We start from the raw sequence: 14,166 nt of genomic DNA, 5'->3' as shown, positions 1-14,166 counted from the left end.
ATAATCCGATTCTGCTTGATGAATCAGGGCCAATGTCTCACACTCTCCAATAACAAGGTCCTCAAGGTTCACCTATTTAGATCACTTCCCACCTTTTCTCCCTATCTGGCCTCTCAGTATGTGAATATAGCCAGGTATAATAACATCCTGGATATAGGAAGAACAAAGCCAGTTATGAAGGACAGCAACCAAACCATAAAGCTCTTCACACATCAAACCATTCTACTTTCTTATTTTACTTGGCAGACAACTAGTTCTGGTGAACAGACATTTTGTCCAAAGTTTGGGAATATGCTTATCATTATCCATATCCCACCCCCAACTTCCTCCAAATCGCTCTTCAATGGTGACTTATAAATAAATATTTATATTATTCTTATTCGTTGTTGTCAGTGTCATTCAGGAACAGACGGATCCCTCGACCTTCCTTCCACTTGATGTGCACGGTGTGGGCTCTTTGCATTACATTCCTTTTCATTATCACCGCCATCCTCATCGTCACTGTGAATGGTGAGTTCATCCTTGCTGCACCTCCATCTACATCGATATAGTATATATACCTGGGGGGTTCAGAACTGGCGCAGAAATGTTAAAACACTCCGGTATTTTCATTATTAACCCTGGAAATATAATTATAAAGAATCATCCATATTTGACTCCCCGAAACTCCTGACCATTATGTTGTGTCTCTGGCAGGCCGGTCAGAGAAGAACATTGAGGTTGGGCTCAGGAATCTGAGCCAGGGAATGCAGTCCAGGGTGGAACGTCTCTCTCAAGATGGTAAGAAGGACCTACTGTGGGGGAGGGGGAAAATGGAAGATGACAGTTCTCTATACTGACCCTGTGAATACTTTTCAATCCTAGATTATCAGACGTTGGAGAAACTGACAGTTGTTGAAACTTCATTGAAGGACCTTAAAGGTGAGCTGGTGGTTTGGATGCAAGGGTGGGAGATCCAGGATTCACCAAACCATAGGTAACAGGAGTAAGAGCATCAGCTGCACCACTACTAAGCGCACCACCACAAGTGGTAATAGACAAAAATGGTATACATGTTTTCACAAGGTAGTAAAAGGCAGATTCCTCCCAGCCAAGCTTCAGCCCTTGTGGAATGGCTGACTCATTCATCATGTGTCACAGCAGGGAGGTGAAGACAGTGAATGTGATAGATTACCCTGGAGCCAGAGTACATCTGCTTTTTCTCCAACATCCATATCAACCACTTTTCCTTACCCTTCTGTGTTTTGGGCAGCATTTCTCTAGTTTTTCTAGGGAACAGGAGCTATGTTGGAGGATTTTTGTTCTACAGATTTACAGAAAGAGCCATATTCTCAGAGTCTTCCATCTCCACCCTTATCTTGTAGTCTTCAGCACTCCACCGAAGAATGTTTGGCAAGGAAACAGAAATACTTCTAGAGCCATCCTCTGACATGCCAGCTGAACATACTCTTGACCAAGCTAGGACTAAACTGGTTATAAAGTCTCTGCCAAACAAGTTGGTTGAAGCCAGCTCCTTTAAAGATCTTTATTAAAAGTGTTTATCCCTGTTGAAAGATACTAAGCCACCAATATTTTTGAAACCATGCATTTTATAAACATGTACCCTGTAATGTCTTCACTTCCCTGAAATTCTCTGAGTGTGAACATGTCCATATGGTGGCAGATAACCTGAACAGTGGCTATAGACAGAGGCAGTATCTTTTACGGCCCCTTGCGTGATTGTCTAGCATGGCATGGGCACATCTATTTTGTGGGATCTGTTATTACCAAGTATAATGATCAAAGAGATGAGCTCCAGAGTTGGCTCATCTTTTGATTCTTCTTCCCCTTCACATGAGCACCACTCCCTACTGAAGCCAACATGGAAACACTTTTACACTCCTTAATGACGTGTGTATGCTCAGGCTTTTTAATGAAATCTTCCATCATGTCAGCCCGGGTGAGAGAAGTCACAACGCTGGAGAGTTGCTTTCGACCATCCAAAACAAATCATGCACAAATTTGGTGCAGATGTGATATGACACAGATAGGGTTTCTGACAATGGATCAATGCTGTGGCTGTGCTGTGCCAGGGCAAATTCACTCTGTTTTGCCCCCCTTGCTAAATTTGGTGGTGAAAAAATATCTGAAGCATTACCCTGGCTTGCAGATTGTCCTTGCCATGGCAATATGATGGCCTACATAAACAGGGTAAAGGGGATGAGGAAAAACAAAGAGGCTTGTCTGAAGAAGGAGTTGTCATGTATAACACTAGGAAGTGATATGGGTCATCACCAGTTCACTAGACATGGTTGGAACGTTAGTGGCCTTTCAAGACTTCCAGTGTTTTTACACCTCTCCCTTTCATTTAAATCCCATGGTAAATAATCGTAAATAATGTTTCTTGATTTTCCAGTGGTCTTTCATCCACCTGACTGAGGTAGGGATATTAGATTGTGAGCTCCTTTGAGGGACAGCTAGTGATATGACTATGGACTTTGTACAGCGTTGTGTAATATGATGGCACTATATAAATACTGTGTAATAAAAATAGTAATAATCCACCATTGCTTCACCAAGTCTTCACCGGGGCTGCACCTTGACCCTGAAAAGTTCCCTACCAGTGTGTGGAAAACAGGCCAACTCCGTAGCAGACTGAAATAAACTGGTGTCCTTTAAATTTTAGGTTCCCTTTCTGTGGATTACCAAAGGATTCTTGGAGATGTGGGCAAACTACCCAAGGAGATCCAGAAAGGAATCAGTAAGTCTATCCTGCTATACTAACCCCTAAAAAGACCCTGTCAGGACTCAAAAAATGTATATTGTGAGACCCTTACAATAGAGGGCTGCAGTGGCTTGTTTCTTCTACTTTCACCTATTTAAAACAAAGATAAAAGAGTTTTGGATAACACACATATTAAGTAATCAATGTTCTACCAGCCTTAAGCAAATCTATTCCGCTCCACCAACCTTAAGTAGGGCTATCTTGAGTCATCCCATTATGTAATGTTTAGTGGCTGTATCACATGGAACAAATAATTAAACGAAAGCTCAGGAATGTCAGTGGAGCGGCTGTCCTAGGAGGGTAAGATCTCCAGTGGTGGGAGTAGTAAATGTGGACAATTCAACTCACAATATTCTTCATTCTCGGGATTCAGGATGATGAGGAAACTCACTGTCATTGAAGCTTCAACAATGAATTTCAAGGTATAGAGGAAAACACAAATGGAAAATACAAATTGTATTTGCTGAAAAAATAATTATACACAGTCTAACTTCTTAGGATATCCCGTTACCCAGAGATGACATTTTATGAAAGGGGCAGCTGAGCGGACATTAGAAGTTCAGTCTGGATGCATGAAACACATTTGTTCTTTGTCTCAGGTCAAGGACTGGATGAAATAAAAGAGGACATGGAGGTAAAGTTCAAGAAACTGAACTCTGTATTACAGCAAATGTCCCAAGATGGTACGGAAGAATTTTATTGCGGGTGGGGAGACTCTGGGTAACGTCTTCTAACAAAGTGAATAATCTCCATTTTTAGATTCCAGTGTTATGGAGAAGTTTTCTGCCATGGAAACCTCAATTAAAGACCTAAATGGTAAGCAGGCTGCAGATAATTAGGTAAAAAGGGGCAAAGGGATGGAGAAGAAAATTACAAATGTCTCTGTATTCTTGAAATAAGTGAAAATGAAAAAAAAAATCTTTCTATAGCCACCATAGGTATTACCATTGAGACGAATTCCTAATTTTTAAAATAACTGGAGATTTCTAATGACTGTTTTTAGGAGATACTGTTCATCATTACTAATGCATGAAATAAATGTTAATTTATTGTTTCTGGCAGGTCAATGGGTTTGTGAAATGGAACAGAACATGGTTATTAGGCTCGGGAATCTTAGTATTGTCTAGTACAGCCATTCTGAAGCAGGGTTCCTACAGAGGTTGCTAAGGGTTCCTCAAACTGTGGTTGATTGACCTCCTATTTGATGATACCTGCAATGTTCTGCAGCCAACACCACCCAGTAGAGCCAGCAGCATGACTACAATGATCTTATAAGGTGTCTAGAAAGCTGTAGATTGCTACGTTTCTCAATGAGCACAGAATAACAAAATGGCGTCTATGTACAAGCTGAAGGCTAATACAAAATCACTTTTCCTTATGTATGGAGATATACTCCAAGACAATAGATAGCTGAGAGAAATTGAAGATGGATGAGGGTTGGAAATACCACAAGTAGTGAATAAAAATCCATGTATTTATTGGGTTGATGTCCCAGGATGGTAACATGGAACATCACTGAAGAGGGTGGACACTGGATGACAGAGGTCTGGTCTACTCACACTGTCAATGTTCTTTGCCTGCAGATTCCAAGGTGACAGAGAAACTCTTTGCCCTGGAAACATCAATAAAGGACCTCAAAGGTAAACTCGTGGGGATGTTACAAAAAGGATAATGGGATCAACTATCCTCTAAAATGAGCATTTAGAACCTAACCTACACCATACTGCCCCGAACTAATCCCTGAACCTAACACTTTTAATTTGAATTAAAACCTTGATGAATACCACCAAAGCATGTCTCCCTAACCCGTGACCCCCACAACTTTACTACCTCCTATGACTAAGAGTAAGATTAGCTGGTACTATGCGTATTACAGGTCCTCTTTCCAAGGATGTTCCAATGGCTGTGGAAGCAGTGAGCAAACAAGCAGAAGAGATGCAGAAATTAAAGGGTAAATGTATTCATCATTTTGAAAAGTTACCTTGCAAATTTCAAATTTTTTTCAAATTTCAAATGTCATATTTTTACAGTAACATTCAATTTCTTTGTTGAAAGTCGAATTTGAAATTAATCAGATGGAAGTGTCCACTCTCACCCTTATTGAATGAACAAAAAAATCATGAAGGTAGTTTGACATTAGTGTATATTATTTGTGGATTTAATCAGGAGCATCTACTCACCATATCAGTATCTGCATGTGTACAGGAGACCGCATCTTCAATACTTTGTTATCTATGACAGGTTCTCTTTCCAGAGACATTCAGAAGATTCTGGAAGTTGTGGGAAAATATCCAGAAGAAATACAGAAAATAAACCGTAAGTTTATCCTTCGCCTTCCCCTGAATTCTTACACATTCAGTCATCATTTGTAGTATTTTCTCCCTGTAGCTCAGCCTTTGTCTGTAGATCACTGTCTCTCTATAGTTTAGCCGCTCTCTGTAATTTAGGGTCTCGTTGTAATTTAGGGTCTCTCTGTAGTTCAGCCTCTCTCTGTAGTTTAGCCGCTCTCTGTGCTCTCTGTAATTTAGGGTCTCTCTGTAGTTCAGCCCTTCTCTGTAGTTCACGATCATTCTGTAGTTCAGCCCTCTCTGTGTGTATGGCCTTTCCAAACGGTAATAAAATTGCAATGAAGGACACTTCTGCACTTTTATGATAGTTTTCCCCAGCCAGTGACATCATACGAAACGAGTGCAGAGTTCTTTACAATGATATACAGTAGGTGAATGTCAAGATTGACTGATATCACTTTTCCTTTCTGTGCAGCATCTAAAGTGCTCAATAAAGTGACGGAGATTGAGTCATCAGTGAAACGCATTCTGTCTGATGATGTTAAAGGTGATTGTGGATTCTACTTCTGGATCATTATATATCATTAGATTCCATCTATTCCATAATAATTTCCGGCAGCCCAGAGAGGAAGATATTGAATATGGAATATGTGTGTGCCATTGTGTGCCATGACACTTCCAGCTGGTATAGATAAATCAGAAATATACTTGTATTGTACTTACCATCAGTCTCTGACCCTTCCTCCATCTAAAACTCTCCCAGTTACCAAGTGCCAAGAGTGAAAAATCTAGGATATAGAGGGGACAATGTGAACAATGCAGGATAGATTGGGACCAGTGTGAACCATCTAGGATAGAGTAGGGCCAATGTGAGCCATCTGGGATGGAGTGAGGCCAAAGTGAACCATCCAGGGTAGAGTGGGGCCAATGTGAACCATCCAGGATAGAGCGGAGTCAATGTGGGACAACTAGAATAAAGTGGGGTCGATGTGAATCCCATAGGATAAACTGGGGAAAATGTGAAGCATGAATGATATTTTGCACTATTTCACTACTGTACTGTAAAGAGTGTGTACATCTGACAGCTCAATGATCAAAGATACATAAACCCTTGAAAACCATGGAAATCAGGATAAATAAAATCAATATATAAACTTATAACTAAGTAAAATTACCTATGAGCCAATAAAGCACCATCATGAATGCCCACACATCACCTGGGGGCTCGCACCGTCTCAGCACCCCTATGTGTAGGAAAGGGCAGTTGGCTGAAACTAAACTGACCTACTTTATATTACAGGTTCTCTTTCTAGTGACATCCAAAAGGTTTTAGGATCTGTGGAGAAACTGGCACAAGAGATCCAAAAAGGAAAAAGTGAGTTTGGCTACCAGAACATCCACACGTCAATCTTATTTTCCGCTGGTCTCACATATAAAGACTTTTGTTAATGTTTTACATTTGTTACATTGTTTCCAGTTTGAACATTTAGCATGACTCTCACCATACCTCTACCACCCCACTCATCCTCCTCCTTCTCTTTCTCTTCCTCTCCCCTGCTTTCACTTTCACTTTTTCTCTTCCTCGTTTTTCTCTTTCAGAGTCTAGTGAACTCTGTGCCCCTGGTTGGATAAACTTTGGGGGTAGTTGCTATTACTGGTCCTCAAGGTTGCTACAATGGAAAAACGCCAAGGAGGACTGCGAAGGGAGGAAAGCTCACCTGGTGGTTGTTAACGGCAATGAGGAGATGGTGAGACTGTCAATGCTTCTCAACCATGGTTCCTCCGGAAGTTGCTGGGGTTCCTTGAGAAATAATAAATTTGTACGTCTCAGGTCAGATTAGGTGACACCAATGATCTTTTTGGCTGTCTATAAGGATGACTTCCCACTGGTCTGCAATGTAAGAGACATATTGGATATAGTATTCAGGGGAGGGGTTCCCTGAAGACCTGAAAGTTATTTCAATGGTTCCCCCATGTTAACATTGCTCTAGATTATCTAGAGAATCTCCATGTAGACAATTCATGCATAGTCACTAGAGCTGACCGAACTTCTAGAAGGTTTGATTCATTTTCAGATTTCAAAAATTGGACATTTCTGAAACAGGTCAAAAAAAATTCTGACCCAGGGTACAAAATGTGTTACAGATCAGGAGCTCCTGTGAGCATTACCTGAAATAAGGATTGGGTTGGATCTGGTGGGACTGATAGTCATGTGAAGGATGATTAGGATAGAACACAAGAAACATACAGAAACAGCCTTGCAGCACGCTTATGTCTCAGCAGAATTTCGCAAAGATAACGTTGAAATTTGAATTTGGCTGTGGGAATTGCCACAATACACATTGATCCTTATGTAGTACTTGATAAAGCACTGTAAGACCTAAGAGCCAATTGTGTGTTCGCACAAGTGTGGACAAGGAACACGTGACAGGACAGAGTAGAACAGACTTATCAGTGTTTAAATTTTTGAATTTTACAAAATGTTGGGCAATACCAATGGTTTATTGTATTTAGTCCAGATTATTTTTATTTGTAAAGGTTTATATACGTGCATTTTCTCAAAAGAAGTTATGGTGGATTGGTCTCATAGAGACAGATGGAAACTGGGAGTGGGTGGACGGAACATCTTATGAAATCACCCCAAAGTAAGTGAATTCTAGCACACATGCTGATTGATGAATAGTGATTTCTGTACATTATGTCATGTTTCTCTTCAATGTGGAATAAAGATTTAACACTTGGCTGATGCCATCTTGTCTCGCTCCAGCCATCAGTTATCACGTGTTTGACTTCTGGTTACATAACGTCAGTAGGTGCTCATGTACCTATGGTAGGTCTGTTTTATAATAACGGGTTTTCATGCTAGAGGTTCTTTCAGAAATCAGTAAATGATCAGTTCTTGATTGATCTTGCTATGGAACATTCAAGGGTTGTTTTGACTATAACAGACAGAAAATTACATTTTACATGACTTAAATTTAAGGTTTTATGGTTACTGTACAGAATTGTAGATGATTCTACCAAATAATGAACTAGATAATGGGCATCCTTACTATTAATGAGTTGTTACTGAAGTCTTGTTCAGGGATCTTTGAACATTTGCCAACATTTAGAAGTTGTGCAAGAGATAGGAGGACTATTGGCCGCTGGGCTGAAAGAGTTGAAGCTTCAGGGTGAGGACATCCTGTCACATAAACAAGTCCAAACATGGTGGACCTTCATCACAACTTGACAGTTGACCCTACAGCTTTTAGTCAGTTCAGTTTCCTGTTTTTTAAAGAAATGAAGCTGGGCTATCTGGGGTACAAGGTTTGAACGTAAGGAAGGATGTACTTCATCCAACAAGAACCTGTAAACAAGCTAAGAGCCAGTCATGGCATTTATTTCATGCTGGTGGTACCATTTGACAAATTATGTGAAGTTGTATGAGTAAAGAAAACATTAATTTGTATTGTGAGGACATTTCATACAGTTTGAACAGAAAACTTAGGAGGAACCTTCAGAGAAAGTGAAATGGAACCATCTGAGGAACATTGTAGATACATTCTTCTTCAACAGGGAGGGATATAGATCTTTATTGATTGACGATCTGATGCAACAGGAATTCATGTTTTTGTAATATAATCTTAGCAATTATGATGTTTTCCTTGTGACAATACCTAAATGTTTGTAATTTTTTTTTGTAAATTGAAGCAACCCTCATGGCAGCTGTCCAGAAATGGATCAAATCACCAAATATTTACATTCAGATCCTTGGTACTACATTGTCCACCCCTGCTACTACCCTTTACTTTTACATTTTGTAGTTGCTCAGCAAACCTATAAACCATCATGATGAGCAGAGGGTGCTGATTTTCTTATGTGTTTCTATTTTTCAGATTCTGGGAAGCCGGTCAGCCTGATGACTATTTGGGTCACACTCTTCGAGGAGGGGAAGATTGCGCTCAGTTGAGGAATGCAGATGGGTGGAACGATGCCCACTGTTCCTCGAAGCACCTCTATATCTGTGAGAAGAAGATATCCTAACTAGCACCTAAAGGGGGAAAAAATAATCACTCCAACCCCTCTTTAGATGTCCATCAACTTCAACATTCAATCCAAAAGCAACTGATGAGTTGGTTATAATTAAAGTAAGCTGAAGGCTCATCTCTTTTCCTTGCACATCCAGCTCCAATTACTATCATCACCCCCCCATATTATCATCGTATCTCTCACACACCCATTCAGTACAACATAGAATAATGTGTGTAAACCTATCAGCCAATGAAATCTGTTTTACTGATTGGTAGCACATCAAAGGGCTAAATGGCTTTTTTTTGCTTTTATGTTGTTTTTAATCATTTGTAAATACAATCAATCAATAAAATGATTAAATACAGCCAATGGCATTCAATGTGATTTGATTATATTTGGTGGCATCTGAATGAAGGTGCACATCCTGTACGGATGAAGTGGATGTCATGGTCACCGGAGTCAGTGATGTCACTGTTGGTGCTGGATTTTTATGGCGTCATATTGGTATATAGAGACTTTGGGGGCCTATGTATAAATTTATTGCCCATCAATGATCTAGATGGCACATCCGTGGCTTTCATGAATTGTGCAACGTTTTTGTAAAGTTCTTCCATTTAGACATGACATTTGAACAATGAAGGATCTTATGTAGCTGGGTAAGCCCCAAAACATGAAACAGAAGATGCAGCTGGTAGAGACCTCCTTGGGTTCCTTCTAATATTTTGGGTCGTGTGACTGATTCAGTCCCAAAAGCCCTACAGAAGGGAACCAGCTATCTCCCTGCTTCACCGGCATGATCTTCCATTAGACACCAGCAGAATCTCCCTCTGTCCAATGGACAAATCTTAATTAACCCCTAGACCTTAATTAGCCCACTGCTCCAGCAGCCAGGTACCTCCCAATTGTGCCCCTTTTTGCCATTAAGTCACCTTACTTTGGCCATTCAGTTGTCATTGTCTTATCCTATTATCTGTCTCATGATTGGGTAAAGCATCTATCATTTAAATAATGGCTTGGATATGCCAAGGTTATAGGCGGATGAAACCAGTAGTGGGCCCTATGCAGATATGATGGGCCCTCATTTCTTACCAATATCACGCACAAAGAGAAAAGACCACTAGGGGCGCTACGGATTGCATGGAGGTGGTGCAAGCCCTGAGAAGGGCCAAGGTGCAGAGTCTAAGCAGTAACCAGGTCTTCTCCAGAGCATCTGACCGTGAGAATGTTGTGCCGCTGATTCCTGCCAGGTTGTGGTCCTCGGGCACACCAAGTTGGGCAAAACACAGTACCAAATCATAAAGCAGAAGGATAGTCGAAGAAGGCCAGGGCCAAGGCAGACAGCAAGCAAGAGAGGTCTGGTCCTATGTCAGGGTTCCAGGACACAGACAACAGTGACACAGGGGCCACTGCAAGCACAGGGAACACAGGAGACAATGTAAGCAACAGGAGGCACAGGAGAATCAGGGATATCCACAGACAGACAGGAACACTGGACCAGCTCAGGGAAGTTTGCTGGGAACCAACAGACTGGACAAAAAGGGCCTAATGCAAGAGCTGGACAGAGGAAACTTTGAATTAGGCACCAGGTGAACTGGAGATGGCTCAACAGAACTAGGGGCTTGGCACAATGGAGACACGTTGTACGAACACTGAGTTTGTGTGTGAGCTAGCTAAGTAGCCAGGGCTGGTGAGGAGGCTAGTTTCTGATTGGCAACTGGGTTGGACTGAATTGATAAAGCTTCAAAACAGAGGCACCCCCAGTGTCAGAACTACCCGCATGCGCAGGAGAGAGGCATCTGCGCTGTAGTTAGGAAGAGGTAAGTGTGATAACCAATACCAGTTATTCTAATACACAACTGTTTAAATGTTTTTGCAGCCTCCCTTACTGCATATAATCCCTCTCTGTGCCTCCAGTCTGGTCCTCTATCTCAGCCCCTTACATTTAAAATACAGTGCAAACTTCCTGATATCGCATCCTATTCCAATGCTCCTGGTCTGCTCCTCCGACTCATTGAGCTCAGTGAACTGGGCTGAAACACATCATAGGGAGATTTAAGAGAGTCAGGGGTGCTGTAGGCATTCGCATGCAATGGCACCCTTTGCACCTCCCTATGCCCACCCCTATATGATGTGTTATTTTATATCTAGGCAAGGTGGAGACCTCTTGGAGTTCCTAGTTGGCAAAAGTAAATGTAAAGTCTCCTAATACCAAACACAGAAAAGTCTACAGACTACAGAGAATGAAAGCTCTTGGGGTCACATAGTGATTGTGGCACACAATGACTTCTCCAGAGGATCACCAGGACTGCGTTGAATGTCAATGTTCTTTTGCAGTGGTCGGGTTTAGTGTGTTTGTCTGCTTGTTGGTGGTAAACAAGTCTGGATTTTTCCCTTCAAAACATAGTCTTCTTTAAACCCAATGGCAGCTGTTGAAAATTACTAATTTTTTTATTAGTCTCTCAGTATTTATTAACCCTTTCCACAGAGCCATGTAAATATAGTGATGATGAACAGAATATATATCACAACACATAAAATGCAATTACACCGTATTAAACTGTGCAAGTTAACCATTTTAGGTGAAATGAAGAAGTTTTAACTTTACATAGGGGAAATAGGCAAATATCCACAAATGTCCAAATGTCAAGGTACTACCTGCTCCAGGGCACAACACTTTCAAATATTGTTCCAACCTTTCAAAATCTGCAGATTTCATTAAAATAATCCCAAGTGATCCTGCCATAACTGTCCTTTAAATTAGTTTACGGCAGTGCATGTTTTTCAGACTGAATTATCGCTCCTCTGTGTACAAGAAAAGGTTTGATCTTTCCATTCTTTACCTTCTACGTTGTGCCTCTCATCACCTAATGTGCAACATTAAAACCAACAATAGCTAGCCATTTAGTTGCATTTTAAATGGCTATCGCTGTTGCTCATGGGTTGTCAAATTTGTCCAACCACCAATCACAAATGTGTAAGTGGGAGGAGCTTTGGCAAAGGCTGTCTTATTAGGGAAGAATTTGCATAGATACATGACAGATTCTATAGATTCACTTATGTTGCCATTTTATAACAGGAAGAATGAATCCTTATTTATCAGACCCAGCATATCCTGCAGGAATATTTTGCGGTATTAGGACAAAAAGCAGACCAAGACATCAGAGGATTTAGCTTATTCTTGGGTACATTTCCTTCTCACAGATGTACTGGGAGTTCCGGGAGCAGTGATTGTCAATCCAACTTTTCCAATCCACCAACCAAGAGCAGTCCTCCCCTCCAAGACCATGATCCGTCCAATCATCAGGCTGACCTTCCCGTCAGAACCAAAATGAGCAACATACTGAAATATATTCCTGTTTGTCCTGATGTGCAAAAAAAATGAAATATTAAACAATATTTTCAGCCTTCTCAATTCCCATCTGTGAACTACAGAACATCCCAGCCAGAGTTCTAGACATAACGGCCTGATATATTAAAGCTCTCCATGAGTAGATAGATAGACTATCATCTATTCTATCAGTTCTTCTGATTACATCAATCAGACCAACAAGTAGAAAATATGGAATCTCACTGACATCATAATACAGACCCCATCTCATTACCAGAAACCCATCAATATCCCCCAAATGTACACACCATAAATTTTAAACTGTAAATGTAAAATTTTTTAATTAAAAAAAAATAAATAAATAATATGTTCATACTAATATGTTATCCTGTAAAATAAATGTTCATGAATGTACTACATTTACACATATAAATCCAATGTATTGCATTCAGTTATTTTGTACTGAATGCAAAACAAATTAATTTGAATTTCCCGCCACGTCCTAAACGGAACGTTCGCATGCACTGATGTCACTAGGAACTCTCTGGTGACTCATCAGGTGCAGATGAAGCCGCCCGGAGGAAGACAGAAGACGCGAAGAAAAGCTCTCCAAGGCTGGGGAGAATAAACTTTCATCTTGTGTTCATTCAAAGGATTTATTGTTACTCTATGACATCAGGTAAGCGGTTAAGGTAAAAATCTACACTTCTAGCTTTTCCTGGAGTGTTCAGTGTTAGGACAATCCCGCCGGATGCTCCAACAATAGTCAGCCATCATATGTACATCCCATCTACCCTGATACCGTCCTTCCATGACCTTCACATCTTGGGGGAATCATTCACCGAATCTGTGGACCATCTTTATTTTTTCAAATGACCGGCTAGGAAATGCAAACATGAGGAACTTGGAACATTCTCCTTCAGTTGGCAAAGTTTTAACTAACGGCTTCATCAGACCCAGTTCCATGTGCAGAGGCGGGAATATAATATTCTTTCTATCAACAAGTGTCTCATGTAGAATGTTTGGATCTCCTGGTTTTAGGGCAGATCTTGGAGGACAATTCCTTTCCCCCCCAATGCCTCTCACACGCTCTGCTGTCAGAAGCCTTCTCCGATAGTCCCAAATCACATGCCAATTCACTAAACTACACATATGTGCTTTGCTTTTCTCTATCTCATAATCCTATACTTTGTAATGTTTATTTTAACCCCCGTGGCAATATTCCCAAATGTGGCTCGGGGTAAAAGAAACATGCAAAAAGCAGTAACTGCGAGCCACACTCAGGCTAGCTAAAAACAATGAAAAAAATACACACTTACCTGGTCTCTTCCCGTCCTCCGGTGTCCTGTCTGATGGATCTCATCCTTGGGTGGTGTCCACTTCTTCAGATCTTCAACCGGAGAATTCAGTGATGTTCCTTGAGGAGTTCCCAGTGACATCGGTACATGCGTCGGTGTTTGCGGGAGGATCGGCGGGAAATTAAAACAATTTTGTATTGGATTCAATACAAAATAGCTGTATTGAATCCAATACAAAGCAATCCTTATATATTATATATATAATTATATTATATACATATATTATATACGCTACTGTACAGTTATATTACAGGTTTCTGCATTTTTATGCACCCTTGTTTTATAAGATATTTTATTAACAGAATTTTTTTATTTAACGTTTATTATTATATTTATCAAATATTGGACATATTTTGGTGAGTAATGCATAAGAATTATAGGCCTACACTGTAAAATGAATTCCCATGCAAAACA

The 14,166-nt window shown here is 40.6% G+C and overlaps 1 protein-coding gene across 1 annotated transcript in view; it reads left to right on the top strand.

The window, feature by feature from the left end:
• Positions 1-9,413, top strand: part of LOC140324884 (uncharacterized) — a 12,131-nt gene extending 2,718 nt beyond the window's left edge. Inside the window, exons 3-16 of the mRNA XM_072403009.1 lie at positions 394-510; positions 697-780; positions 865-921; positions 2,666-2,740; positions 3,364-3,447; positions 3,524-3,580; positions 4,348-4,404; positions 4,641-4,715; positions 5,006-5,080; positions 5,528-5,599; positions 6,353-6,427; positions 6,652-6,800; positions 7,591-7,697; positions 8,931-9,413. Of these exons, the coding sequence (XP_072259110.1) occupies positions 394-510; positions 697-780; positions 865-921; positions 2,666-2,740; positions 3,364-3,447; positions 3,524-3,580; positions 4,348-4,404; positions 4,641-4,715; positions 5,006-5,080; positions 5,528-5,599; positions 6,353-6,427; positions 6,652-6,800; positions 7,591-7,697; positions 8,931-9,078 (1,232 nt within the window). The 3' untranslated portion in view covers positions 9,079-9,413. The remainder of the gene's footprint in view (positions 1-393; positions 511-696; positions 781-864; positions 922-2,665; positions 2,741-3,363; positions 3,448-3,523; positions 3,581-4,347; positions 4,405-4,640; positions 4,716-5,005; positions 5,081-5,527; positions 5,600-6,352; positions 6,428-6,651; positions 6,801-7,590; positions 7,698-8,930) is intronic.
• Positions 9,414-14,166: the final 4,753 nt, after the last annotated feature.

The sequence above is a fragment of the Pyxicephalus adspersus genome, chromosome 2, assembly GCF_032062135.1.
Source record: "Pyxicephalus adspersus chromosome 2, UCB_Pads_2.0, whole genome shotgun sequence".
Taxonomy (NCBI): domain Eukaryota; kingdom Metazoa; phylum Chordata; class Amphibia; order Anura; family Pyxicephalidae; genus Pyxicephalus; species Pyxicephalus adspersus.
This window is presented reverse-complemented; position numbering and strand designations above follow the sequence as displayed.